Source organism: Eulemur rufifrons, chromosome 29 (assembly GCF_041146395.1).
Source record: "Eulemur rufifrons isolate Redbay chromosome 29, OSU_ERuf_1, whole genome shotgun sequence".
Lineage (NCBI taxonomy): Eukaryota > Metazoa > Chordata > Mammalia > Primates > Lemuridae > Eulemur > Eulemur rufifrons.
In genome coordinates, this window is record NC_091011.1 from 2,680,580 (window position 1) to 2,707,976 (window position 27,397).

General features: G+C 41.4%; 1 protein-coding gene across 2 annotated transcripts; it reads right to left on the bottom strand.

Moving 5' to 3' along the window:
* Positions 1-411: 411 nt before the first annotated feature.
* On the bottom strand, positions 412-26,925 carry VSTM2A (V-set and transmembrane domain containing 2A). 2 transcript variants are annotated; one of them, XM_069462204.1, is made up of 5 exons: positions 26,708-26,925; positions 24,731-24,897; positions 23,722-23,772; positions 20,578-20,914; positions 412-2,335 (listed from the first exon to the last, which is right to left on the bottom strand). In XM_069462204.1, the coding sequence occupies exons 1-5, from the start codon at positions 26,784-26,786 to the stop codon at positions 2,247-2,249; spliced, it is 723 nt and encodes a 240-aa protein (XP_069318305.1). In that variant the 5' UTR covers positions 26,787-26,925; the 3' UTR covers positions 412-2,246. The 2 variants fall into 2 exon arrangements, with proteins under 2 accessions (XP_069318305.1, XP_069318306.1); XM_069462205.1 differs by having other exon boundaries at positions 412-2,457.
* Between the last annotated feature and the right edge of the window lie 472 nt (positions 26,926-27,397).

Sequence of the window (27,397 nt, forward strand, 5' to 3'; positions counted from 1 at the left end):
GGAGCAAAGTGTGCCATGTTCTTTCTCAAAGCGGCCATCAAGTTGGACTTTTGGTAGCACAGTGACAGACAAATCTTCATTGGTTTGGACACTGACACAATGAGTTTAACGAGAGTTCTTCCTGTGCTAGCACATGTCCTTTATTATGAGCTTGATAAACATCATTGGTACAGGTACAAATCCGTCTTGCTTTAGAACTGACCAATCTCATGACCTGAACTTTGGGTAAAAGTGCATTACATGGTAGATTTTCCCAGCTTGACTGAATTTGAAATAGTATACTAAATTATGCTTTAATGTATGTAATCTTTAAGGCCAGATAGAGTTAATAGATGATATTTATCTTACCATTATTTTATGCATTTTTAAGTATTAGAGTTTGAAAGAAAATACATTTCTAGATTAATAAAATAGTGCAATTGAAACCTTTATTTATTTTTTTCTCATTAGGCTGAAATAATAAACTAAATGAACAAGAAAAATGGCAATAAAAGATTTAGCATGAAACATTACTCCTCAGAAGATAATGCCAAGAATATCATGAAAATATGCACATTGCTTATAACTGAATTGCAGAAAATCAATGTGTTTACCTTTGAAAAGCAGAGGTACTCTTAGCCTTCGAGCTTCATTTAGGCCTGTAGGCTGGGATCTGTTGGTTCCACACAGATCATCTTCTGGTTTTGTAATAAAAGAAAATGGAAGACTCTCTCTGGAAGGAAAACTGAGGTCACTTCTTTCACAAGCCATATGGAGTCCATAGTGTATGCGGAGCATGCCAATAGTTCCACCTGTCTTTCTTTGCCAGAGCAGAAAACAGGTTCTAAATAAAATAATCTGAATTATCATAAATCTAAAAATAATAATGGAATATTTAAAATTATAATTCACTTAACTAGTGAAAACTGAACACATTAATCTTCTGTAGTCAGGGATCTGCAGTCATCTTTTGCATATTGTATTTAGCCAACAACCAAATTTTAATTTTTAATTAGGAGACATTAAAATATAATTAGCAGCAAATAACAGAATGACAAAGCTACGAAAATTTGTAAAGGTCAAAGGAAGCAGCATTTCCAGCCATAGTGAGAAGTGATCCTCCAGAATCTAGGGAGCCACGGCAACAACACTGCCTTCCCCACACTCACCAGCAAGGCAAATTTTCTAGAAGCAACATCCTTTTTAACAATAGTAATAATGGTAACAATACAGGGACAGCTGTCACAACCAGAGCGTGTACATTCTTCAGAACCAGGAGACCCTCAAATCTCAACAAACACCGTGTGTGAAGGAACATAGCCAACTCCAACATGGCACACGCGATAAAGTCAATCCATCCGTCAGAGACTGATGCAACTGTGAATGTGCATTTTCCAGAAGGAAGCAGAGGACAGCAGAGACCTGCAGCTGCCAAACTGTGGCAGTGAAGCAACGTGCTACGGAAGTCACACGATGTGTGAAGCATAAATGGAAAACAAATGCTTTATCAAAAAAAGTTGGTTGGTGGCTCAACATACAGATATTCGTAAGTATATATTTATATATATAATGATAAAAATCAGCTTGCATGAGGGTCATAGTACATCTACTTTGAAGTTATAGCACACATACTCTAAGCAATTTACAGAATTTTTCAGGTTTGCATATACAGGAATTGCAAAATGAATTAAAATACACTGAAATATAGAACACTCAAAATGTATTTATATAAACCTCCCATGATTGACAGGGATTGGCCATAATCAGCACTTGCCACCATTGAACAAGAACTGGAATCAAGAAAAAGAAGAAAAATCCAAGAAAAAAGGGGAAAAAAAATTCTTCCTTTTGTTATTCCTTATTTAAAATAATGTCTTCCTTGTTGACTTGCAATATTGATAATTTTGTTCTTGCCCCCAAAAGGGTGTTTTGTTTGATGGTAGTTTATGTTCTGTTGCCTTTTGATCTCTGTTTGCTGCCTGCAGATATAATAGTGTCGTTTAGTAGGAAATTGGTGGTATCCATTGTAAATATTTAGTATACTGAGGGACGTTCAGGCCAACCCCTGAGCAGTCAGTGAGATGATGATTTTAGTCGCCGAAAGAAAAGGAAAAAAATAGATCTCGCTGTTAGAAAATGTCCTATCACTCCACACTAATTCTCTTGAAATAAAAGATCAGTGATTTGCCAAAGAAAATATTATCAACAAAGCGTGTGATAGCCTCTTCGTTTATGCCTCCGGAAGCAGGCGCTCCTTGTGTAGTTAATTAGAGTACAGTGGGTGCAGGGTGGTGCTTGGAGTTTAGGGTCAACTTTGCTGTCCGCTCCGTAGATTTTACAGGCGATTTGCTCTTTGCTTTAAGAAGAGAAAGTGATATTGGAAAAAAGTCAGCACTTTAGATTAAAGCAAAGCACCCTTCACAAAGCCACAAACAAGAAGCAGGACAGAAAGTCCATGGCTTGTAGCTATCCTCGCACCTGCGGAAGAAGTTATAAGATATTCGCTCATCTTGAAGATTTCCAATGCTCCTTATTAGGCTGTTTTAAACACATACATTATATATTTAATTAGCTCGCCAGCTTGGCTCTGGTGCTCATGAATGTCTTGGCATGCACTGCAAATAACAACACATACAAAGGATTTCAGTCCCGGGAAGTTGGTGGTGTTTGTTTTGTCTGTTTTCATACATTGCCATCCCATGGCTGGGAACACTGAGAGGAACAAATCCAAATACTTTTCCCTCAAGTAATGCCTTGAGGATCACTCCCTATAGTCGTTGGTTGTTCCTATATTGGTACCTAAAAACACACCCTGCTTTACTACTGCAGGCTTCTCAACAATGGGGAGACTGTGCGGTAGGGTGGGTATGTTTGGGCATTTACTTTTACAGTAAACTCTTTCTTGAAGTACTATCTTGGGTAGGTTTTAAAAAGTAAGTAAGATCTTTCTTATTTTTTTATCCTTGAGATCTGGGGAAAAGTTAATGCTATTAAGAATTGGAAATTCTTAAAAGAGCACCAAGACTATCTAAGGGAAGAAATTAAAGTGTATGTTTACACTTTTTCTTCATCTATTTTATGCAATAAGCTTCTGGCTACAAATGACATATTAAATACATTTATTAGTAAAAATTAAAATGTGATAAGGCTCAAAACATTTCTTTTTTTTTTTTTATTGGAGAAAAGTTAAAGGTGTTTGGAGTGGGAAAGAGTGGGAACATTCCATCTTTTGAGTATTTCAGCCAAATCATGCTCAGGTCCACATTGGCAAAGATAATAATTGTGTCAGAACCCCTTGTTATCAAAAAGTCTCTGTATACACAGCATAAATATTTGGGGCTTTTAATGTGACTATTTTGCAGACTCACATTAGTTTTTTGTTATTGTTTTTTCTGTTAGGCTACTTTAGTGTTATTGATTTGCCTTTTTGGCAAATCAACATAAGGTGGGCCATATATGTAACACTGTCTCTCCTCACAGAAACCTAGGCTGCAGACCCAGAGGTTAGTGGTGGGTCTCTAGAAAGAGTTCCTTTATTCAAGCTGGGTGACAAGCTTCAAAAAATGCAAAAGTGATACTTCAGTCCATGTGTAGCTCTAAGTACAGAGAACATGCAAGGAAAACATATGCACTCTATGTAGAACAACTAGCATCAGAGCTTTCCAGAATTAAACACGTATTCTTGTTATCTTTTGATGAGAGATTCTTTGACAGGGATTCATTTGATGGATGGAAAAAAAGAAAGAAAACAAAATTATTAGATGGCTCCCTAAGTAGCCAATGGCACTTGATTTGATACAAAATATGTCTGGTATTGAATAAAGTTTAAACAATACGAAAGCAATAAAACGGTTCACTCTTTAAAAAGATATTTCGTGAAATAACAGTTTTCTTTTCAGCCTAGGCATTGCAGATTAGCTCAAATTTGCTGGAACTGCGCTGTGTCTGATGTGGCCCCTTCTCAGTTAATCATCCCTGCATGGGAAACACCTGACCCCGTCAGCCCTGTGAACTACTGAGAGAGCAGCTCATTTCAACCTGACATTCCCTATCATAGTACGTCCAGCATGTGCAAGTTAAAGCATAATTTACATGACTATTATAACTGAAAAGGTACCCAAAGTGTAAAGACATTTTGAGGTTACTAAAATTTTGAGTTGCCACCAGATATGCACTATGCTGTTGCAACAGAGTATAATTTTCTTCAGATTCTAATCATCCATCCACCTAGGGGTATGAATTTACTAGCAAACTGTTAATGAAATGAAATTCATTTCTATCAGGACAATGATACATTTTTTTCCTATATATTAAGTGCTGAAGCACATATATTGTCATCAGGTCCCCTATAGCGTTTCTCTTCTTTCTGCTTTTTATGGGTGTCATGAATGAAGAGGTATGCACCCCTTTATCTTGGCAGCTCTGAAGACTTCTGCACAGTGAAATCTGAGACTCTGAGATGCTGTAACTGTCCTGTGTAACTTTAACAAATAATCATCATAGTCATTTTCATCCAGACTTATACTACTTTCATAGTACCATTATTGTTTATCAGACATGCTATGATTTATTCTATTGCCATATATAAAAAAAAAATTTTGGCCCCTCCTCACGCCCCGTGCTGGTTTCCACACACGCGAACGATTTACTTTTGTGCAATCCTGAGAGTCGGTGTCGCTGCCAGGGTCCCCGCGTTCGAATTTCCTTGGCTGCCCCTCACTTCTGACGTCTCAGATAAGATACTTACTTTTTCTGTTTCCTAAGATGAGCGGCGTAACTGCCCATGCATTATTGTTTTATTTTTTCACATTAGTATTCCAGGCATGGGGTTACAATGGGATCGCCTATTTTGTTTTACCTGGTTTCTTTTGCTCCTTGCTGGAGGTCCAAGTCAAGCAGGATAACTAACTTGTCACACCCCTAATGCCGTCAGCTCTGCCTGGAACCGCCCGCGGTCGGCTCGTCTGTCCCCACAGGCTGGCCGGCGGCGCGCGTCCTCCGGACTCCGCAGCGTTCCGCTCCCGCGTCCCGCGGCCCTCACCGGGCCGCTGCGTGCCAGTCCCGCCGGTCTCACTGTTAGCTCGTTACGAGGACGGAGTGACATTTTTAGTGATTTCTTTTTTATGACTTTCAATGTCTAAAACAAGGCCTTGAAAGTTTCAAAACTTTGCACCCAACGCAAAGTGCCCTGTGAGGAAGAAAGGCGGTGCTGTTGTCCGAACTGTGTGAACGCGCGCCCGGGCGAGGAGTCGCCTGACAGGACCCGGAGATCGCCTCAGGATCAGAATGCCACTCGCGGCATCCGAGACTTCTATCTAATCAGGACGCCTTTCATTTGGTTTCAAGCTGAAAGATTTCGTAATGCCCTCTCAGGTGTAGCTCCCCGTGTCTTCGCACGGCGGAGGCGGCGTTTTCTCCGCGTTGTAAGCGGAAGCGTCAAGAAGTCTCCTCAGACGTGCGAGCGGCGCGGAAGCTTCGCGGCCGTTTCTCCGCCCTTCGTTCCTCGCGCGACAACCGCGTCGCGCAAGCGCTTCTCACGACAGCGTGACAAATGCAAGTCCGACCACGGAGAAATATGGAAAAAGCCTTAAAGGTATTATCTTCACTATCATCACTGTTTCAGAGAGTAACAGAAATTCCAACTATTTCTTAAAAAAAAAAAAAAAAAGCAAGATGAAAAACAATCAAAGCACGGTAGCCGAGAGACTGTCCTCGGCAGCCCGGGCCACCGGCCGGGCGTGGGCAGCGCGGACCCCGGGCTCCCGGGCAAGGCCGCTCCCGCCCGTGGCCGCCTCACTCCCCCGGGACAGGACGGGCGGGGAGCCGGCCACGTGCGCGCCAGGTGCGGCAGGCCTGCGCTTCCGCTTCCGGTGTCTCAGTGAATCCTCTCAACAACTGGGCAAACACAGGTCAGGAAAACGTCGCGTGGCCACATGAGCAGCCCCTTCTAGATGCCATGGGTAATAGGGAGTAAAGCGATGACCCGGAAATGAAACAGCAACACGGCCACCACAGAGCACGGATCTCGGAGGCAAGCAGCGTTGCTCCAGTGTCCTCACGTCTGCTAAATCACGGTGTGAAGCTATTACTTGAATATCTACTCATCTTTCCTGGGAAAATGCACCAGATATAACATACTTCAGGGAAAAAAAACTTACTTGATATAAAACTTAACTTTTCCTCAATTCTGAGCTGATAAATATTGGATATAAAAACATTACCAGCCTCTTGGTTTTCCTAAAAATTAATAAGAAATAAAGCTTGCTTTGCTCTTCACGATGAGCCAGGTGTCTTATCATATAACAATATTTTGAACTTTCCATATTATAGACTTTCACAGTTTAAAGATTCCTCTGAATTCAATTGCATATTAGCGTGAGGCCTGGCTCGCCATTCTGCAGACACTCCTCTTCTTTCCAAGGACTTCTCTTTTTCAAGCTTTTGATTCAAATTTGATAGCCTGGGGCTAAGAAAGTTTAAGTTGTAGGTCTAAGTGCCATCATTAGTTAGTGACAGGGAGGTGATGGCAGTTAGAGCTCTTGGCTATCAGGAAAGACCACCCAAATAGGAGGTGCAGCTATCTGCTTCAAAGTACTAAGCGGAGAGTGGAGACAGCTACCTAAGCAATTTCTCCTATGTAAACTCTACCAGTTCTCCAAATATCCACCTTCTCTTGGCTTTGAATATTTTCTGATGGATTAATTTGCTGTGTAATTTCCTATGCAAATGAGAGGTTTAGCCGGGGCACATGCAGCACACAGGGCCTCTGCTTGCTAGGCTTTTCTTTATCTTCTTGTTTGAGTTTTTAGTGGAAGCAAAAGGAGCAAGAAAAAAGGAAGAGAACAATTTCTCTCCCACGGTGGCTCCCTGGTGAAAGGCCCCAGAATATTTGTGAAAGTGAACAGTAGTGTGAGGCGCATCCCAAGAACTAACCTAAAAATGGAAACCCGCCAACAGAAGTTGCAGAGTCCATAACTTCGCTTGTGTGTGAAGAAGTGCAGTTTACCAGGAGCTGAGCGTCCATCGCAGCTCTCCCAACAGACGCCGGCACAGTCCCTCTCATCAAGACGCCTGCTTCAGAAATGAAATCGCCGGGTGGGAAAGTCTGAGCTAACTGTTAATGCAATTTTCATTCAACTTTGCACATACTAAATCACTATTTAAGGGGAAAGGTCAAATAATAGGATGATTTTATCCTAAGATTTTTTGAGAAGAATACCTTTTTATTAGAATTCTTACAGGTCCAGTGCCAATTTCTTCCAGAAATCCATTTTTGAAAAGAAATGTGCCTCATTTTGACCTAATACATAAATTGCTTATTTAATATGCCTCAGCATGTTGGCAGCAGCTGTTTAAATTTTCTTTGTCGCTTTCCTTTAGTCAGCGAGTTTATAGCTCTATTCTAGTTGGAAGGCCTCTTGCTGTAGCTGGGGGAAAAAGCTCAGTTGCCACGAACACATGGTCTACACTACAAGGCACATGTGTGATGCTCCATTCACCGGAGAATGTTCCAGACTCTCCTCTTGCTTATAACCAGTCTCTGCAGCCTTTTGGGATTTCTACCTTCTGCAGTTACTGGAGAATGGACACGTGAAAACAATGCTGCCTCCCTCCTGCTGAGGCCACAGTGCATCTTAAAACAGCACATTTTCATATAACTCACCTATACAAGTAAGAACTCAGCTTGTACAGATGGGATGATGATTATGATAGAAGTACTTTGTGTTTTTGAACACATTTTTCTCTACCCCTGACCACAGTCCCATGGGTCACAATAATCATTTTACTGATGGGCAACTGAAGCTGAAAGCGGTTATGTGACTTGTTCAAGTTTACCCAGCTGGTAGGAGTCTAGCTGAGATTCCAGTGCAGTTTCTGTAGACTCTAGAACTAAGATGCTACACATGAATGTGCATCATAATTTCACCTGGCCATTCTTCATACCTGAAAACTCTATAATGTCCCAATGCTGACTATTAAGTATGTATGGAAATATGAGTGGTTTTGACAGAATGGAAGGGAAAACAATGCAACTTGGTAGAAAAACAAAATGTTTTTAAAGGATGAAGTTTTAATATCACATACGTTTAATAACTGTTTCAATGCATAAATAAAAATGATGTATCATTAGCACTCTATTTACTGGTATATAAATAAATGCTGCTAAAGTGCTTGAAAGTATTGCTCACGGAGTTTAAATATGCTTCCTGCTTGTATGCTTTCATTATTAATTAGCAAACTCCTTATTCATAATGCATAGTTATATATCAATCCAGACTATTTGATCACAAATTCCATATTTGGAATTCCACACATAGTTCTGTTGCACTGATGATGTTGAATAATGCTGAATTTAACCAAGGGCTTCAGAAAGTACATTCATGTTGGGGAATGCAAAGGGGAAATTTTGAGGACAATTAGCACTGAAGTGGAATGGCTTCTTTTCAGGGATTGTGCACCCAGAGCACTTCCCCCAGAGCACCCAGGACAGCTTGCCCTGAATTAGAAAGCCGATGTAAAGTGCACCACAGCTAGTATTATTGACTACTAAGTGAAGAGCCCAGAGAAACGTATTTTAATAACTCCTGAGTTGAAGAAGTAGGAGTCTGTTTGGCTGAATATTTGAGCAATTGCTCACTAATTGGTCAAATAGAGAATATCTCTTCTTACCCACACCCTTTTATGCATATTGTTATAGATCCCCACCTGCAATGCCATGAGAGAAAAATTTCCTATATTTTTAAAGAAATGACAGTGGAGGAAAAAATAGAAGGAAAAGAAAGAGAAGGAAAGAAACATAACTGTAAATATGTGATTTCAATTCCCATATATCTTCATAATATAAATTAAAAAGTAAAGATATCATAATTTATAAATGCAGTAATTTGCCTAAATTAAAAAAAATAATTTTTATTATTCAGTAATGTTTGATTTTGAGGAAGGAATTATTTGAGGACCTAAGGCCAACAGGATGTACAAAGACATCAATTACATGGCCTTAGAAAATATACTTGTTTTCAGATAAGGAAAATATCTTAAGATATTTACCTATATATTTTCAAAGTTTGAGCCAATGGCTTTATTCTTTTTCTTAATCTAACTATTTCAAAATTTTCTGAATTAGAATGACATATAAATTATCTTTATAATGGAAATTATCTTCTTGGCTACCAGAATTAAGTAATTTGAAATATTTGAAGCAATATTTTTTATTCAAATCCTATTTATCAAGACATGCAAATAAAAGTATAGGAGTAAGCCATTGCCGGGGACTGTTAATTAAACTTCCTACACATAACTTATCATTGAATATCATTTTAAATAGATCAATAATATTGTTGTCATGAGTATGCAACGCAGGATGATGGTACAAGTGCTATTTTCTGATCTGCTCTGACCATTACTACTTAGGTGGTCTGAGGTTATATTTTTAAACATTGACCAAATTACATAAAAATTCATGTATATTTTTAGTGGTGATATTATCCTCATAAATGTTTTGTACTACACATAAACCAAAACATAATTTTCAATCCCTAAGGATTTCACTCTAATTACATGCTTAACACAGTGCTAGGTGTTGCCATAACACTAAAAGTATCAGGACAGAATTCTTATCTTTAAAACCCTTACATATTTTCAGATAGTTTGAAATAGTGAGCTTTTAAATTTTAAAGTTTTTTTGTATTTAGTGGTTATGATTCTCCTGTTTGGTCCCTAAATTTAGCATTTTTCAAATTAACTATTTACAATGATAGAAGTGAAAAAATTGGCTTCATAGCATATGCATTTGTTTAATCATAAAAATTAAAAATAAAATATTTTATAAATAGCTGAAGAAGATGCTGCTAAGGAGATGTCTGCAACAGAAGACATCCAAATGAAGCAAGAAAAAAATTACCCTCACAACAGACCCCCTCACTATGGATGACACCTTTATATTTTAAAATTTGTAATATCTGACTGCATTATTTAATCTTCATTAAAATGTTTATGTCTGTGAAGATAATACAGTTGCTTAATTTAATTTCATCTTTTTTATTTTCTCTATAGCTCCATAGTTGTCAGCTTCATGGATTGAGAAATCATAACTTCTAGCTTTTAGTATTTGCTTTAATTCAAGCACTAAGAGTGCCACCTATATTTGGCCTCTTTTATACCCATAGGATTCTGAGTTCATATGAAATGCTCTCTCAGAGTCTGTTTTGAAGCAGTCCTAGTAAGTAAAAACATAATTCTTATTTATAAATCTTCCCGTGTGTTGAAGTCCCTAGATACTCCCAGTAACGATGCATTACTCATCACTTTGATCTCCCTTGGAGTTGGGGGTTGTGAGTCAGACTATTGAGAGGAGAAATGACTGCACAATATTTTATTTATAAACTTTATAGATGCTTGATTTATTTGATCAGTATACATTCGTAAAGATCATACCTATTTGCTTAGAAAACCAAGAAGAATAATTGAATGGTCAGATTCTCTACCCAGTCTCCAGGAAATGAGATATGATAAAATTCAATGTTCCTAATTTTAATGCTACTAGCAATTTTTATGTATATGCCTTTCATAACAGTACTGTATGTATACACATGTACATGTGTATATATATTTTTTATATTTTGCCATGAGCTCCATAATTATACACCATTATTTTATTTTATATGTTGAAATAATTTATATGTTTGCTAATTTATTTTCTCTCTCATCACATACCTGCCTATCATTTTTAAATCTGGAAAATTTTAAATTTCCTTTTTTTCTTATAACAAAGTAATAAATCATCACTGTGCAAGTTTTATAAATACAAGCAAAATAATAAAAAAATTAAATACCATGCCTTATCTTGACTTCTGCTGTACATTTTCATATATTTTTTCTTGTTATTTTTCTATCCACATAGCTCAGACTAATTTAAAGTTTTGTAGTTATATTTTTTAACTAAAGTTTTGTATCCTGTATTTTCATGTTATATTATCAAGTCCTTTGTAATGTCATTAAACATTCTTTGAAAACATGATTCTAGACGCTGCTTAATAGTCACTGTATGTTTTAACATATTCATTGGGTAACTTCCCTATTTTTGATCCTTTGTGTATTTCTAGTTATATGAAAAACTCTGTGATGAACACCCCTGTGCATGACTCACTACTGATCTGCTTGGAATTTCCTCCCAGAAGTATAATTTCAGGGACATTCCGGCAGCTATACAATCTAAAGCCCTGTGACTGATCTTTCCTGACAAGTTTTCCTTCAGAAGGCAATGACCATTTCACTGTGTAAGTGATAATGTAGCAGAATGCCTGATTCACTGTAACCTTGGTGATGCTTACAGATTTAAAAAATCTTTGACAACGTTATATCTGTCAAATTTTTAAAAAATGACAAGTGATTTTGACTGTGACTGCATCAAATTTATAAATACTTTTGAAAACTCTGACATATTTACAGTACTGAGACTAGCCATCCAAAAATGTAGTATGTTCATGCATTTATTCAAACTTACAGGCTCTCCATAAAGTGTTCTAGTAGTCTTCATACTACTTATTATTGTCTTTTTTAAAAGACTCTATATTTTATATCTTTTTCTTGTTGCTACTGTTGAGGATTCTATATTATACCCCAAATACTTTCTATTTTGATATTGCAGTTATATATAAGATTGACTTAAGTTTACCTTTACCTTGTTTTTATTCATTTTACATGAACACTTTTGATATGTCTAAGTGATTTGGAGTGGGGTTACATAACTATAGCATCTGCAAATATTGATACTTTTATTTTCCTGAGTATTAGACACAAATATTTCCTTGCCTGTTGCTTCACTTTTTAGTTACATTTGGTCTAATTAAACAAATATTTTAAATTATTTACAGTAAAATGTTATTTTCATTTATAAATTATTTTGTAACTTTAAACCTTCAAAGCCTCAGGCCTCTGGTTTATGCTAATCTTCCTACATTTAATTTTTCTTTACTGTTTAGCTATTTTATCAGAGTTCATTTGGATACATATGGTCAATTGTGACAATATATTTCCTTTTGGCATTTATTAAATAAATCCTTTGTTAATATTCTATTTTTAATTCATCAAACAATATATTATTTTATACAATTTGAGAGCTTTCCAGGCTTATTTTATTTTCTTTAATATTTATTCATATATATGTTTCTTTATTATCCTTTTAAATCATGGTTATTTAATAACATATTCGTACATCTGAGAGGTAAAGAGGAAGAAAGTTAGCTATTGCTGAGCTCACTCATGTGCTGGGTTTACTCTGCTAGATGTTTAAAATCCATTATCTCACTTAATGCTGAAAATGATAAGTATTACCATATCAGTCTTATAAATAAGGACTTAGGTTCAGAGAGATTTTGTAAGCAGCTCATTCAAAATAACAAGCTGGTACATGGTGAATCTAGGAACCAATTGTGTGCCTATCCAGTACCACAAACTATGACATTTTCATCATTACTTGTTATTCCCATTTTATTTTTCTGTCTTTGTAAGGCTTTTAAAAATATTCTCACTTGTTTATGTTTTCAGATGTATTGTTAATTACTTTGTGACTTTAAAAATTCAGAAAATCTTTCTTAAGAGCTTGAATTTAATTAAGATAACAGCCATGTTGTAGAATTAGGGCTTCTAAATACATGTTGTTTATTCAGGTCACAGTTTAAATTCCTGAAAACCCTTTGGAATTTCATTGTGTTTTACAATAAAGATCTAGTGACAAGCTGGGGCATGACAGCTGGTAGCTAGTATGTTATGGTTACGCGAACAGTTTATCAGCAATTAATGGCATGAGGACAGAGAAGAAAAGGAAGCTCTAGGATTATAAACCATAGGACCTGCCTTAACTCATCACTTACACACCCCAGCAAGAATACTCGCCTAGAGGAGCCAGGTAGGGTAGACCATTTGCTCTCGTCATCTCCTTGCTGATGATAACAGTCACATGCAAGCCCATGCCCACAGTCATATTAACACAACTGGTTACCATTTATTGCAGGCTTATGGAGCCCTATATGTATATAACTTTATTTAATCCACAAAACTCTATGAGGACTGCACTGTAGTTTCCATTTAAGAAATGAGAAAACAGACACAGCTGTGAGTGACGGAGCTGAGATGGAAACCAGTTCTCTCTGTCACTGTGGAGCATTCCTGCCTCTCCTGGAGACCAGGCAGAGCCAGGGGCAGAAGGTGTCAGTGCCCTTCACAGCTGAGATGAGTCCCCTGCGTCCGGCTACCCGCGGTGGAAGGGGTCCGTGGAGGAAGGAGCTCTGGCCCTTCCTTTCCCTTTCAGGATGTGTGTTATTTTGACCAACAGAGTGAAGTCTTTTCCAGCAATCTCCCAGCCCTGTGGCCATCTATCCAGCAAGCTGCCCCCGTGGTAGCTGCCTGAAATCACAAGGACCCTGAAATCACTCGAGACAAAAGCTTGGAGCCCTGGCATGTTCAGCTTCTTGTCTGCTCAATGACAGAGGACCTAGGAGTCCCAAGTTCACATGGCCAGTCATGACTGGAAAGGCCCATCCAGCCTCAAATGGGTTTTGGTATTGTAGGCCCAAATTGTTACTGAATTTTCATGAGTAAAATTAAATATGGTTTACAGGAGAATTTAACCAGTATAGACTCTTAATTTACATAATTCTGGGTCAAACATAGCTCTAGCAGATTCCTTGGCCTGCATAATCCAAATCATTGCCTCAAATCTATTTTTCATCTTATTCACAGACACTTGATTTACATAGTAGCCATTTAACTGATAGAATTATAGTGATCAAATTAATTTAACCTGTGTAAGCAGCCAAGCTGGATCATTTAAACCAAAATCAACATTAAGGTCTGCGTTATATGACTGACTCTACCTCAAAGCAGTGAACCATTTACTCGTATATTAAATCAGGCAAACAGTCTCCCTGCACAGACCCTCAGCTCCTCATCTCCCTCCTCCCAACAGCTTTGAAATTCTGTTTTAAGATCATTCCTGCTGGATGCGGCCACTTTTGGAAAGCGGCCACGTCTGCCGGCAGCAGAGGAGCTTCGGTGAGCTCTCGGTTTCACATCATGGCCAAACACCGCAATAGCACGTCGGGGTTCAGAGAACCAGCATTCCTGCTGGGCAGCCGCAGACTCCACGCCGGGAGAAAGAACCTTAACCATGGCCAGTTTTCTTACAAATACTAGCTGTTGATCACAGCAGCGAACAGCTTTGAAAAAGTCCAGCTCAACACTGGAAAAAATAATAGCGAAAGCGCGCAATCTCTAACACAGTGTTTGCTGGCATGACACATACAGGCACGTCTCCTAGTAAATGATACAAATTTGTTTCTCTCACCTAGAAAAAATTTTTAAAGCTAATGATTCTTATAAGTAATGGACCATAAAAATGCCTATTTCTGGTTCCGGACTCGGACATGGAGATGCTGATGCAGTGGGCGCTGGGTGGAGTTCTGGAACATGAATCTTTAACAAGCTCCGTGGTGAGTCTGACAGAAATAGGCTGCACTACTCAGTTTGACAAACGCTGCTGGGGAGTCTTGATCAGCTCTGGAATATTGGCAAACTTATCTAGTTACGAAAACATAATTACACAAAAAAGAAAATAAAAACACGAGCTCTACTTGTTCGAGACACTTGGAGGAATGCAAACGCAAGTTAGGACGTTTGTAGCCACAAAGTTACAGTCAGTTGCAGTTCCGCCAGCCGGACTGGCCCGGGACTGAGGGCTCTCCCGGAGCGTGGGCCTGGGAGCAGCAGAGGAGGAACAACTACAATACAGGGCACGACGAATAAGGCTTCAAAGTCAGCGTCAACAAGTTGCTGAGCAGAACTGGATGAGGAAACAATCAATTCTGACTGAGAAAACAGGAGTAAGCTTTATAAAGGAATTTGCGTTTGAGTAGGAACACAACAAATTGGGAAAGACCCAGGCAAAAAACAGACATTTGGGAGCTAAGAAAGTACCTGACAACCTTCAGGCAATCCCAGGAAGACTAAGCGTGAGGATTAGAGACCCAGCAGAAACCAGGCTGGAAGTGGGAGCACACAGGTCAGCGGTGGTGCTTGGAAGTGCCAGTGACTTCCCGCGTGCTCTGTTGTGATGTTTCTTGTATTAGACTCAGAACAGAGGAATGACTAGGAACTGTTGGAATAGCTGAGGAAAGCAAAGCGGGTTTATGTTGAGAATGAAACCAGTGTTGATGGAACAGAAAAGATGCAGTTTTCCAGGCTGTTTTAGGGAGACAGCAATTACCAGGACAATGCAGTATGGTGACAGAGGAGGAGATAAGAACATTTTCAAGGTGTCCTCAAGACCTGTGATTGTGATGATGTTATTAAAAGAGTTGGGAATTCAGGAGGAAGAACATTTCTTTTTGGTCAGAAAGCTAAGATAACAAATTCAGTTTGGAATCTTTGAGCTTTGGGTGCCTGATCTGGGTATCTTTGCTGTGAAACAAACCACCCTGCAACCCAGTGCCTCAAAAGGACGGCAGATTATTTTCTCTCACTCTTCTGTTGTCCGTGCTCAGCGGGGCAGTGCCGCCCGGCTCCCTCAGGCTGCCGTGAGTAGCAGCTGGAGCTTAGGGAGATGCAGGTGGGGTGGGCTGGGGGGCCAAGGCAGCTTCCTTACTCCCATCCAGGGCCTTGGCTGGGGCTTCCCTCAGCAAGGTGGCCTGAAGGCCGATGTGTACCTTGTAGAGCAGCTGGCTTTTAACAGGTCGGGGCAGAGGCTGTCTTTAAAGGCTATGTCTGGAACTGACACAGCATCAATTCTTCCTACGTTATTGCTCAAAGTGCTCACAGGCCAGCCAGGCTCCAGGGGAAGGGACATGGGCTCTTACTGCGTGGAGTGTGGACAAGTGTGCAGCCATCCTTAGTCCACCACAGTTCCCATAGGACCTATATGTGGAGATGTTTTGGGGACAACAGTGAACTCTAGTCTGGATCTACAGAAAGAAGTCAGAAAAAGAAAGATGAATGGGAAATTTTTTTAAGGAAAAGTTAGCCTTCAAAACCATGGAAATGGATGGGAAGACCACAGGGTGAGGAATGGGAAGAGAACCACATTTAAGACAGGAATTTAGGTGGGGAAGCCAACAAAGGAGAGAGGGGCGTGCTCAGAGCCAGTGAGCAGGGCCCCAGCCTGCTAGAAGAAAGGGAAGACTGTCAAGAAAGGGTGGCCAGAGGACGAAGGCTGTCCAGGAGCTGGGGAGGAGGAGACCCGGGGGGTGGGGATAGGAAGAGGAGGCACCCACGGCTTGCAAGAGAGCACTTGGATAGGACTGATCAAGAGACTGGAGAGAGGGACACGCGGGGACGGAGGAGCCGGCACACAGGGCCCTCTGGGGGTGGGGGAGCACGCGACCTCCGGACAGCAGCCCCACGGAGTGCTGCCCACAGTCTTGTCTGCCTGTCTGTCTGCAAGGGTGGGAGGAGGAATCAGCAGACAAGAATGAAGACAGAGAGCAAAGGAAGGGCTAGCAGAGCTGCTCCGTGGGGAGACGTTGGCTTCTGAAAGGACTGGCGGTGTTGGGGGAGGCAGGTTCAGTGTGTCGGGACGCTTGGGGCTGCGGTGGACTTCGGTGCTGTCTGTGAACAGGGAGCCACACCGCCTCCGCGGGGAGATCCGTGATCTCTCACACCCGGTGCTGCCCTCGTCTCTGAAAGGGCTCTGCGAGCTGCCTCCATGCGCAGCTTCCCCTGTCACTCTGGGCCCTCCCTGACCACCAGCTACACTCGGGAATTCTCCTTGCGCAGAACATCCGCAGCACAGTCCTTCAGCTTTCAATTCCAGGCATTGCTTTCCTCATACATTGTCTTTATTGGCATTTTCTCTCTCTCTCTAAGCTTCTTGTGATGAGGCTGTGCGGGACATGAGCAACGTCCCAAAGGCACACAAAGCTGGGGAGGGTCACAAAGTTGGAGAGGACAATGTCTGACCGGGTTGCAAAAGCCAACTTTAATCTGTGTGCTTAAGCATTTTTCTTTATTATTTTACTTTTCACTGTTAATTACAAAGTGGAGGTAGAATTAAACTTATTTTAATGTTAAAAATTTTAATTTATTTCAAGCAGGAGGGCACAGTCACACACACTCACTAACTTTGAAACACCCTTCAGCGACGGGGTGCAAGGTGAGAACTGTGCTGAGGGCCTAGCTGAAAATAACGATAATAATTAGTAACTGCCTCCCGTAATCGCCACTCCGGAGCCACGCAGCTGCTGGTCATAAAGATTCTGAACTTCTCCCCATAGCTGTGTCCATAAAGATTCTTAACTTTCTCCATAGATAACATCACCTTTTGAAGCCTAAAGGTAGTTTTTAAGGTATGTTCCAGGGGATTGGCTGCCCCACCTAGACCAGCGGCCCAAACGGAAGCACTGACTCAGCTGGAATTGTGACCCCAGGGACTTCATAACACAAGAAGATGATTCCTATACCTCTATAATTTTGCCCTAATTAACAAATCTAATTGCCTAGTCCCTTGCCTGCCAAACTATTCTTAAAAACTCTGTCTCCCAAATTCCTGGGGAGGCAGATTCGAGAAATTTCTGCCACCTCCCCACTTAGTGTTATGTGAGTTAAAGACTCTCTCTCTGCCTTGTAAAACCAGCTGACCGAGCATGTTGGCTTCTCGGGCAGCGGGCAAAGGAACCTGCTTGGGCGGTAACAACTTTTGGAAAAATAGCTGGTAAAATATGGGACTATCCAGCGTAAATAACAGTTAAACTCAGCTTTATCTTGTGATATGTAGATGGTAATAGACTACCTCTTCTATCTTATTTTTTTGTGTAAATTTTTGTCTTAGGAAAACTGGCTAAGTTAATTGTGTGACAATTTGAAGATTTTATATAAAGTTATTTTCAACTAATGTTTTTCCTTCATAGAGACAGAAATTCTTTGACAGAATAATAGTACAAATTAAGAGTTGAGTGTTTCAGACTAAATAATTTCGTCGACTAAGTGAAAGATTACGATGAAAATAAAAGCAAAACAGACCAGCTTTTGGGACAGGGGTTGATATGCAATGTCATGTATACCATAGATAAAGCATGCCTCTTGGCATCGAATGATAAGCGACAAAAGGCTGGTACAATAGTTCTTGCTCTGTAAAAACAAGATTTTAATTTTTGTGCCTTCACCATGTCTTGCCTTTAAGACTGACAAAAGAAAGATACATGATAAATGGAATTTATAAATATTTTGTTTTCTCACAAATTAAAAGGAGAGGAGAGGAAGTGTCTCTCCCATTTTTGTGTTCCTGTGCCTGGCGTGAGAGTTCTGTGAAGGGATGGAAGGTGAATGAATGAATGAATAGATGAAGCATGGGTATTGAAAGAAGCTTTATTTGAATATAATCTGAAAATTGTAAAGCAAAATTATCAGAACGTAGGTAATACAGTGAATATAATATATAAATATCCACCCCAGATATTGTATTACCACCAATGGTTGTGCAAGTGTAGGAACTTACACGTGAATAGAATGGGTGGCCAGGCTGCCCAGCCTTTGAAATAGAAGTTAGAAAATGTCCGCAAAAGTATATAAAGTATTTTCCAGAGTTCACTGGTAGAAAAGATAGAAATTAAATATTTTGAGATATTTCAGATTAATCCTTTCTATATGCAAATAATTCTAGTGAAAAGGGCTTTTAGTGAATATTGGCTTTCCTGAGTCAGCATTTCTTGTCTCCTTTCACCTTTAACTCTAGAAAAAGTAATTTTGTATCTAAGAGCAAGGCTGGTGATGAGATGGAAAATGAGCAGTCATTTTTATTTGTAAATTTTTATAACATATCTAGAGTGTACCACATATACCCAATCATAATGCTAAGAGATATTAAAATAAAATAGAGATATTTGGGAGTGTGTTATTTAACCCCAACAGTAATGAAAATATTCCAGAAATAGATAAAACATTTCAATGCTTAGAATCCTTCATTTAGAATAGATAATCTGTTTGATTTTATTCCACAGAACAGATTTATGATATCTAACTTGGAATAGTCTATGCAGGCTAATAATTTCATCTGTGATCGGGAGTTCTCACTAATTAGGTTGTAAATTGTCTGCTGAGGCTACTCTGTAATTTTACATGCAGCGTCTAGATTCTTCTTTTGATAGTGTGAAGGAAGAGGGAGCAATGCCTCCAAAGACATCAAGCCTTTGTTAAAGAATGGTTACAAAATTGTCAGTAAGGTATATATGTGTGTGGGCATTTCTGTGTGTGTGACACACACACATACACATATTCTAGCTATGTTGGTTTTATATTTTAATTTGGGAAACAAAGAAGTTGATAAAAGAGAGGCTAAGTCATCTATGCTTCAGACTGACACGAACTTCTCTGACCAAGGCATGCTGGGATAGTCACACATCTGCATCCAAAGGCAGTGCAAACTCACAGAGACCCTAAGTCTAGGGCCCTGCAAATCTACAAATCACACTCATTAGCAGAAAACCTATGTTGGCATACATTATTGTAAAAGCATTGTTCACAAGCTAGGACTTAAAGATATGTATATCTTTACAGATATACATATTTCGTTCTTGATATATATATCAAATATATATATTTGGTCAAGATAATTTTTGATATACACACACACACATGCATATATATATATATATATGAGAGGGGATCTCAGAAATCATCCTGAGGATGATTTTTTTAATTAATGGCTGAAGAGACCTTAGACATTAGCAATATAATTCTCTGTTACCCATAGTGGTATCAATAATTCTTTAATGATAAAATGTAATGGGAAAAACTTAAAGAAGGATACATTAAATATTTTTGTATTCCCTCTGTCCTGTATTATGTCAAGTATTTGAGAAAATCAGGACAGCGCAGGCTTGTGCAGGGCCCAGCTCATTGCAAGAAGGCTTTATCCCACATCAAGGTTAAAAAAAACTTCAGTGAGCTTCCATTGGCGGAATGATTGCATAAATTAACGCTGTTCAGAACAGCTTTAACTTGCACAGCTGCCTTAGGAACCACGTGACTAAGCTGCTAAATCGGCGGCCTGGAGGCCCATTGGCAGGGGCAGCACCGCTCAGGGCACCAGTCGCTGCCTTCCCCCCAACTCAGCATCATCCCCTTCATCACCCACAGCTGAGGCTGCCCCTTCAGACTCACAAGCCCTGGGGGCACAGTCCTGCTCAAAGCTATGGGACTGACAGTGTGCATGACGTGGCATGTCTCTTTCATGTACATTTAGATTAAGTGAAAGCCTCTTAATTTGGGTCATTATCAATACATAAATCTGTAGAGCAAATGAACATGCATTTATAATGTAACCAAAAGTACATGATTTATTGTTCTTATGATGTGTAAATACAGAAAGAAAAAAAAAGAGTCCAGCTCTTAGGTGCCCTGGACATGAAGTAGCATCAGTGACTAATGGGACAAACTCACACGCTCTGAGCAGGCCACCTCAGGCTCCCAGGGCCTCACATCCTGTAGCTATTTGTACTGAACTATGTCTCTAATTTAAAAACCAGAATATATAAATCTGTCTACTCTATTTGACCTTTCTATGGAGAGTTGTGAGTGGTAAAATGAAAGGCTCAAAATGGGTTTCCATACCTGATTGTGGACTTTGTTTGGGGATTTTGGCTACCGCGTGAGGGCTGGAGGTGGAGTGCGTTCGCTGGGTGGCAGAGCTGTGGATGCTGCTGGGCACAGCCGCAGAGACGTTCTTGCGAGGCTTCGCGTCTTGCAGCCACATGGGCGAGGCTTCGAAGGCCTGCATCCTGCGCGCGTGGCTGTTGGCATTGACCTTCAGGTAGGCCTGGGCCTTGTGCTCCTGAAGCTCCCCGTAATTGGCATCGGTCACCCTGCACTCGTATAGGCCTTCATCCTTTTTCCTCACTTTGGAAATCTGAAGCTTGTGGGAGATGTCATTGCCTTGGACTTTCACTGTCTGAAAAATTGCAGGTAAAAAATAAAGCACTGCATCAAATGATTTTGTTCCCATTCCTTACCCTGAGCTTGCTAATGCTGGGAAATTAAAGGGTCTTAATGGCCACATGGCCACAGTCAAGGAGCTTTTTATTTCCTTAATGTCAAATCTGAAGGTCTTAGTTATGCTATTCCACTAACAACTGGACTCACAGACTCTGGGGATAATTAGTTCAGTCCAGCCAGTGCCAGATTCCATTAGCCATGCAGCCCTGTTCCCCAGGTTCCAGTAGCAGCGCTGTCATTTCTCATCACAGGGTTGGCTTCTGTCTGCTTAACTCGGTTGAACCCAGTGAGGCCAACTCTACAGGTTACACATCCTTTCTTCACTGTGGGCCATAAATGAATCCTCTCAGTTCTGAGGGATCACAAAAATATTTTGTTGGTCCTAACAGTTTGAGTGGGGATATACTTTTATCCCCACACTGGGATGGCTACTAAAGACACTATTAAAATAGTTGGATATTAAATATTTTCGTTCTCAAATTTTTGAAACAGTCTAGCCTATAGGCATGGGGTGGCAGGGCTCAGGGTGCAGATTAACATACACACTTCCAGACATTAGAGGGACTTCATTCTGCAGGAACTTGGGATGCCATCAAGAAAACACTGGTTTGATTTTCAAAACTGAAATTGGCTTTCTAATTTTATTATTAATTTTATGCCAGTTAATACACTATGTTAGATATATGATTCTATATTATAGGCAATATATATGACATAATTATGTTTATATAAACATCTTTATCACAACAGTTAGATTTGTTATATAATCATATGTTATCCATGATGGACAGAATGAAAGATTTCATAAAACATTTGGGATTTAAGGATTTGGCTAATTTTGAAAGATAGAGAAAAGTAGTCAAGGAGGCAGAAAGTTATTTATTCTGCTAACAGCCATTGCACTTTCAAATGGCCATAAATAATTAAGAAAACCTGAGAAGTGTTCATCTTTTCTTTTAAATATAGTGGTATATATACAGATAATTTCCAACATTTGAACCATTGCCATAAGTATGTTTTTATGTGTATGCAAAATTACATATAAATATACCAATAATATAGAATAATGGAAATCAATAGTTCCAAATATATTCTAGGTTAAATCTCCTAATAAAGTTTGAGATAATTTGTTATCATTATTGTTCTTTATAATTATAATCCCATTTTATAGTTGAGTAAACTGAGGCTTGGGGGCTTTGGGTCAGTGATTCTCAACATTGTACATTAGAATCATCTAGGGAGATATTAAAAAGTACTGTCACTGTGATTAATGCAGAAACATTAAGTCTGCACCCAGGGGGTAGAGCTTATATCAGTATTTTACAAAAGCTGTTCTGGAAAATCTAAGTTAATAACTAGTGGTTTAGAATATATGTTCAAGGTCACACAGTGGCTAAACTGGGGACAAACTTCTTTCTGCCTCAGTTGGTATCTAGAACTCTTTTCAACTCAGATTTTATGAACTATTGGCATAGATAATAGGTAATACTGTTAACAGTCATGTGCGTGATCACCTATCTGCCTGTGTCTTTATAGGTCAAGATGTGCAAGGCTGTTGCTACTGGCCTTTAAACAATATGGGGATGGGTAAAGGGTAGAAGATGAATAGTCAACAATCACTCTAATTACATGTGCATATGAAAAATAAAACGTGAGAAAAACACTGTAAATTTTATCAATAAAACTTCTAACATTGGAAACAAAAGTTTGTGATACCAGAACAATTGAAATTGAAATATTCATAAAAGTCAGTGTTTTATGAGTTATAATTGGAGTTTCCCACTTATATTTTATCTTTGCTATTTTTTCCATGTTGAGATTACATATTTAGGTCACAGAATTTGATTCTGTACTCAATGTATTTGTACTTTTAGTTATGATGTAACCCCAATTTTGTACCATTTTATGATGTAAGAGCCCTCAAAATAAATTTCCTTTTAAAATGTAAGTCACTGGGTTTTTATATTCCTGAAAACAAATAATAATAATATATTTATGCTTAGCCAATTTCTTCCTTTTTATTATATAACTATTTCATTTCTAGTAATTAAAACATTTTCTATTTATCAAATTAAGCAGTATTATTAATATTTGGTGATTCTACATGGCTTCATTTCAGGTATAGTAAAAAACAAGATTTTCATTTTTTCTCATTTTATACACAATTATTAAAAGTAATAACCAATAGAGAGCTACAAGTTTATATTTTCAGTAGGTCAACCTCCTCCAATAATGGTTTTATATTTTATATTAGCTTTTGTTTTTATATTTATATGAGTTTGAACATCGGCATTGGAAATACATTGCATGCATTATAAATGACATTCAAAATTGAGTTGTTTTATTTCATTACAAATTCAACATCCTGTTGGGCGCTGAATATTTTCCTATATTAGTGTTTTACTTACTATCAAAGGATAATTATTTCCACAATAGACATTAATATTGCAGCTCTTTACTCTTACAGTTATGTAACTGTTACAAAGAACAAGCACAGAAAGTGTCACACAACCTCTTTGCATAGCACAATGATTCTCTAGTTAATTGTTTAGGTATTTCCGTGATTAAAACGCACACTTTTATTTGTGGACTCTAAATTTTCTTCAGGTTTTATATACCTGGTGAGGTAAGAAAGAGGCCACTGGCTCTCACCCTGCGTTTGCAAAATTGCCTTTTTCAGGGACAGTAAATTAAAAGGTTTTCAGTCTCAAGTCCGCCTGGGCCTGCGGGGCGCCCCCTGCCGCCCGGGCCCGAGAGACTCACACTGATCTTGGTCCCGTCGCTGTCCGGGTCCCTGTCGGGCAAGAGCTCCACCTGCGGGACAAGGACGCAACGCTCAGCCCTGCGCGCTCCCCGCGCCCGCGCCCCGGGCCGCGCCGGTGGCCCCACGTCCGAGCGCAGCCGTGTGGGTGGGGACGCGGAGCAGGCTCAGCCCCCGCCCGGCCGCCTCCCGCCCGACCCCGGCCCCCGATCCCCGGTCTCCGCGCGGTGGCGCTCCCGGTCGGTCGGGACGCGGGTCCCCGGGCGGGCAGGGGCAGATGCGGGGGTGGGCGGAGACGAGAGCGAGTTTCCCAGGCGAGTGTCTGCATCTTTGTCCCTCCCGGGCTGTCGTTTGCACGTTTTCCTGTACTCGCTCAGACACGTGCCGGCCGCTGTTGCTCAACGCTCTCCCCTCTTCCCACTGTTTTCCTTTTCCTCTTCCCACCATCTCCCCCATTTCCCTCTTCCCGCCCTGCTGCCCGGTCTCTTCCTTAGTCACCCTCCACCCCCTCCTTCGCCTGGTCCCCTGTCCCCTTCTTTCCTCGCTCCCTCCTCCCCCTCCCTCCTCCTCCCTCCTCTCCTGCCTTCTTCCCTCCTTCTGCCCCTCCCCCTCTGCTAAAGGCAGAGCGAGAGGATCTGGCTCAGAAAGGGGCTGGGGTCGGGGCTGGAGACCCCACAGGATCCATGCCGCCACCCACTGTCCTGGGTATGTCCACATTGCAGTGCCATCGGGACATCTTAATAAAAACCAATACTTAGAGGAGTAGATTATTCCCAGTTTTAACTGAAAAAGACTCAACATCATGATTTCCTCTTCGGGTTTAACTTAGCGTCACCAGGACAAATTCCAGCTCGCTCCCTGGCACCCCTGGGGGCCGCTCACCCTAGAGGAGCCGGGCGGGTCCCCAGCGGCCCAGGCACCATCCTGGGCCCCAGGCCCTGGCTGGGGACTCGCAGGGTCAGGCAGCCGAGGGGAGACGCCGGGGCCCTTGCGGGCTCGCGCCTCGGCTACCTGTGCGCCGGCCCCCGCGGGCCCAGGCTCCGGGTCGTCCGGCCCCCGCAGGAACCACCACTGGATCTCCAGGTACACCGAGGCGGAGCCGCTCTGGAAAGCGCAGGACATCTCCACATTCTGCCCCTCGGTTGCCGTCACGTTCCGCGGAAACTCGGTAAATTTTGCTGGAAAACAGAAACGCATCCTTTGGAAATACCTACCCCACTCTTGCCATCGTCTCTTTCCTTGAGAGCTTGCTAAATTTTTCGTGGACTTGAAAAAAAATAACAAAAAACCCAGTAACCAAACCCCTCTATCAGTGACATCCCTGACTTTGCTGGCTCCCCAAGCCCCCTTCCTTGCCTCTTTCCTGTCTTACTTTTGGTTTCGTGCCTAAATCAGACCATGGACAGGTTAACAAGCTTGCCAGTAACTCTCCGTTAGCCAGGCTGCCCACGGTTAGATCTAAATGCCTTTTGTCAGATTGCAGTATTCTACAGAACTTACTGAGAAATTCGGTGAGGTACAATTTAGACAATCTGTCAAGTTGGAATATGAGGAGAGCCTCTGGTCTCTAAGTTTCTAAACAATCTATGACTAACTGGATGTTTCATGTAACAGAATGGATCATGATTATCTGTCAAAATGCACATTCCTGATGTATGAAAATAGTTATCGGCAACAGCTACAAGCTACAGCAGTGAAACAAGTTGCATACTTTACAAGCTGTGTATATTTCTTTCTCTCCAAATTAACCTTTATTTGTCCCCATCAAGCCACTGCATGGTAAATTGCTATACAGTTTGAGATGTAACAATCACACATCCAGGCTTGTTCAGATTAAAGATTATTTTGAAGTCACTATGGAGATTTTTTTCCCCCAGCATTTTTATTACCAACCTTCACACTGCTAGTTTGCAGGATTCATGGAGCCATAGTAAAACTCACAAAAATAAAATGTTTTCTTCCTCCTAAAGGCATTTCTTGAACATGGAATGCTCTTATCTCGTTGACAACATGGTTGTTCTTATCTTGTCTAAGGGGTACTTTGCAAAGAGCTGATGGTTCCCTAAAAGTAGTCCTGGAAAAATTTGTGGCTGATGGAAGTGTACAGCCACAATGCATACTTAAGGAAAGGAGGATTGTGGGGACTGCAGGAATGATTTAGGGTGGGTGCACTGTCCCTCCACTTTTTAAAGAGGGACATTATCAGTGTCTCTTTTCAAAATTTTATGAAATCCCAAAATGATCTCTAATGAAATGAAACTATATTTACACTTAAAGGGAAGGGAAGCTATTAAGAAGGCATTCCTATCTGAAAAGGACTTTTCTGTTCAAGCTGGAAGAGTATGGCATTTCTGCTTGCAGAAGTGATGCAGTCTTTTGGCAGCAGAGATGTGATCTGTTCATGGTGCTGAAACGACCACTGCAGCCTAGGAAGTCCTGAACAGTTGGGTTCAGCAGGCTGCCGCTGCTGCTTGTAATGCAAGTCGTGCCTTTTTATGGGTCCTCAGAGGAGTCTGTCCTTTGATAAACACACATACAAATGAAGTCACAGGGACCCAGAAAAGAGAGAGAGACTCTAAACCCAGTCTGCCTACAGGAGCAAAGAGGACTGGCAATGGAAAGTCCCCCATATCCAGCTCTGTGTTTGTTTGTGATGATTATGTATGCATGAGTGGTTACCCTGTGCATGCACACAGATGGAAATCGTGCATACACACACACACACACACACACACGCAAAACCCTGTGTTTGTGCTCACCGAGGAGCCCACCTCATTGTCAGGCACCAGCTAGATTTTCTCCCCAAACCTCGCATGCTGACAGTTTAATGAACTTTAAAGAAAAATGCCAAATGGAACACTATTCACGCAATCTCAACCCACGGTCCCTCGCTAGCAACCTTATCACATCTGCCTGTCCCTTCTCTGAATGTAGGGAACACACACAGCCCGCAAGCAAACGTACATGTGCCACCCAGCACAGACTTACCTTGAGAAGAAAGCCCTTGTTGTACATATAACACGGAAAAGAAAACAAATCCAACATACGCCAAAAAGATCCCCATCATTCCAAAGGGGGGGTCACATCAGTGTAGCCGACAGCCTCCAAACCCTACAAGAGAGGAGTGCGAACGTATCGGCAGGCTGGTCTCCGACCCGGGCGCGGCGCCCGACCCTGCGCCGCTGGCCGGGCTGGGCTGGCTGCGGAGCGGGGCTGGGCTTCGCGGAGGCTGGAGCGGCGGGCTCGGCTCGGCGGCTTCCAGGCGGACCCGCGAGGCGCCGGCCGGTGCGTGCGCCGCGGGCTGGCTGCTGCCCGCCCCTGGCAGCCGCGCGATCCGCGCCCCACGCGCCGAGCCCGCGGGAGAGGGGCGGGCAGGGCGGCGCGGGGACTCCGCCGCGCTCGCCGCCGCAACTTTTCCCTCTAATGGCCGCGATGATGCCTTTAACTCTCTGCGCGCCGGACGCCGCCGCACCTGCCCGCACCGGCCGCAGCCCGCGCGGCGGGGGCGGGGCGGCTCCGTCTCGCGTCCCCCCTGGAGGGCAGCGGCGCCCGCGTTTCTCCACTTTGCCTTCCCCATCGGCGGAGTCTTCCCGCCCCGGCGCACCGGCCGGCTCGGTGCTTAAGCGGACGATACGGCTGCGGGGCTGCGGCGAGGCCGGGCTGGGCGCGGGGTCCGAG

Coding starts and splice junctions, on each gene's coding strand:
- VSTM2A (XM_069462204.1), bottom strand. CDS start 26,786: ATGATGGGGATCTTTTTGGCGTATGTTGGATTTGTTTTCTTTTCCGTG. Junction 24,898..26,707: donor ACAAGGGCTTTCTTCTCAAG/GTAAGTCTGTGC, acceptor TCTGTTTTCCAG/CAAAATTTACCGAGTTTCCG. Junction 23,773..24,730: donor CCGCGGGGGCCGGCGCACAG/GTAGCCGAGGCG, acceptor CTTGTCCCGCAG/GTGGAGCTCTTGCCCGACAG.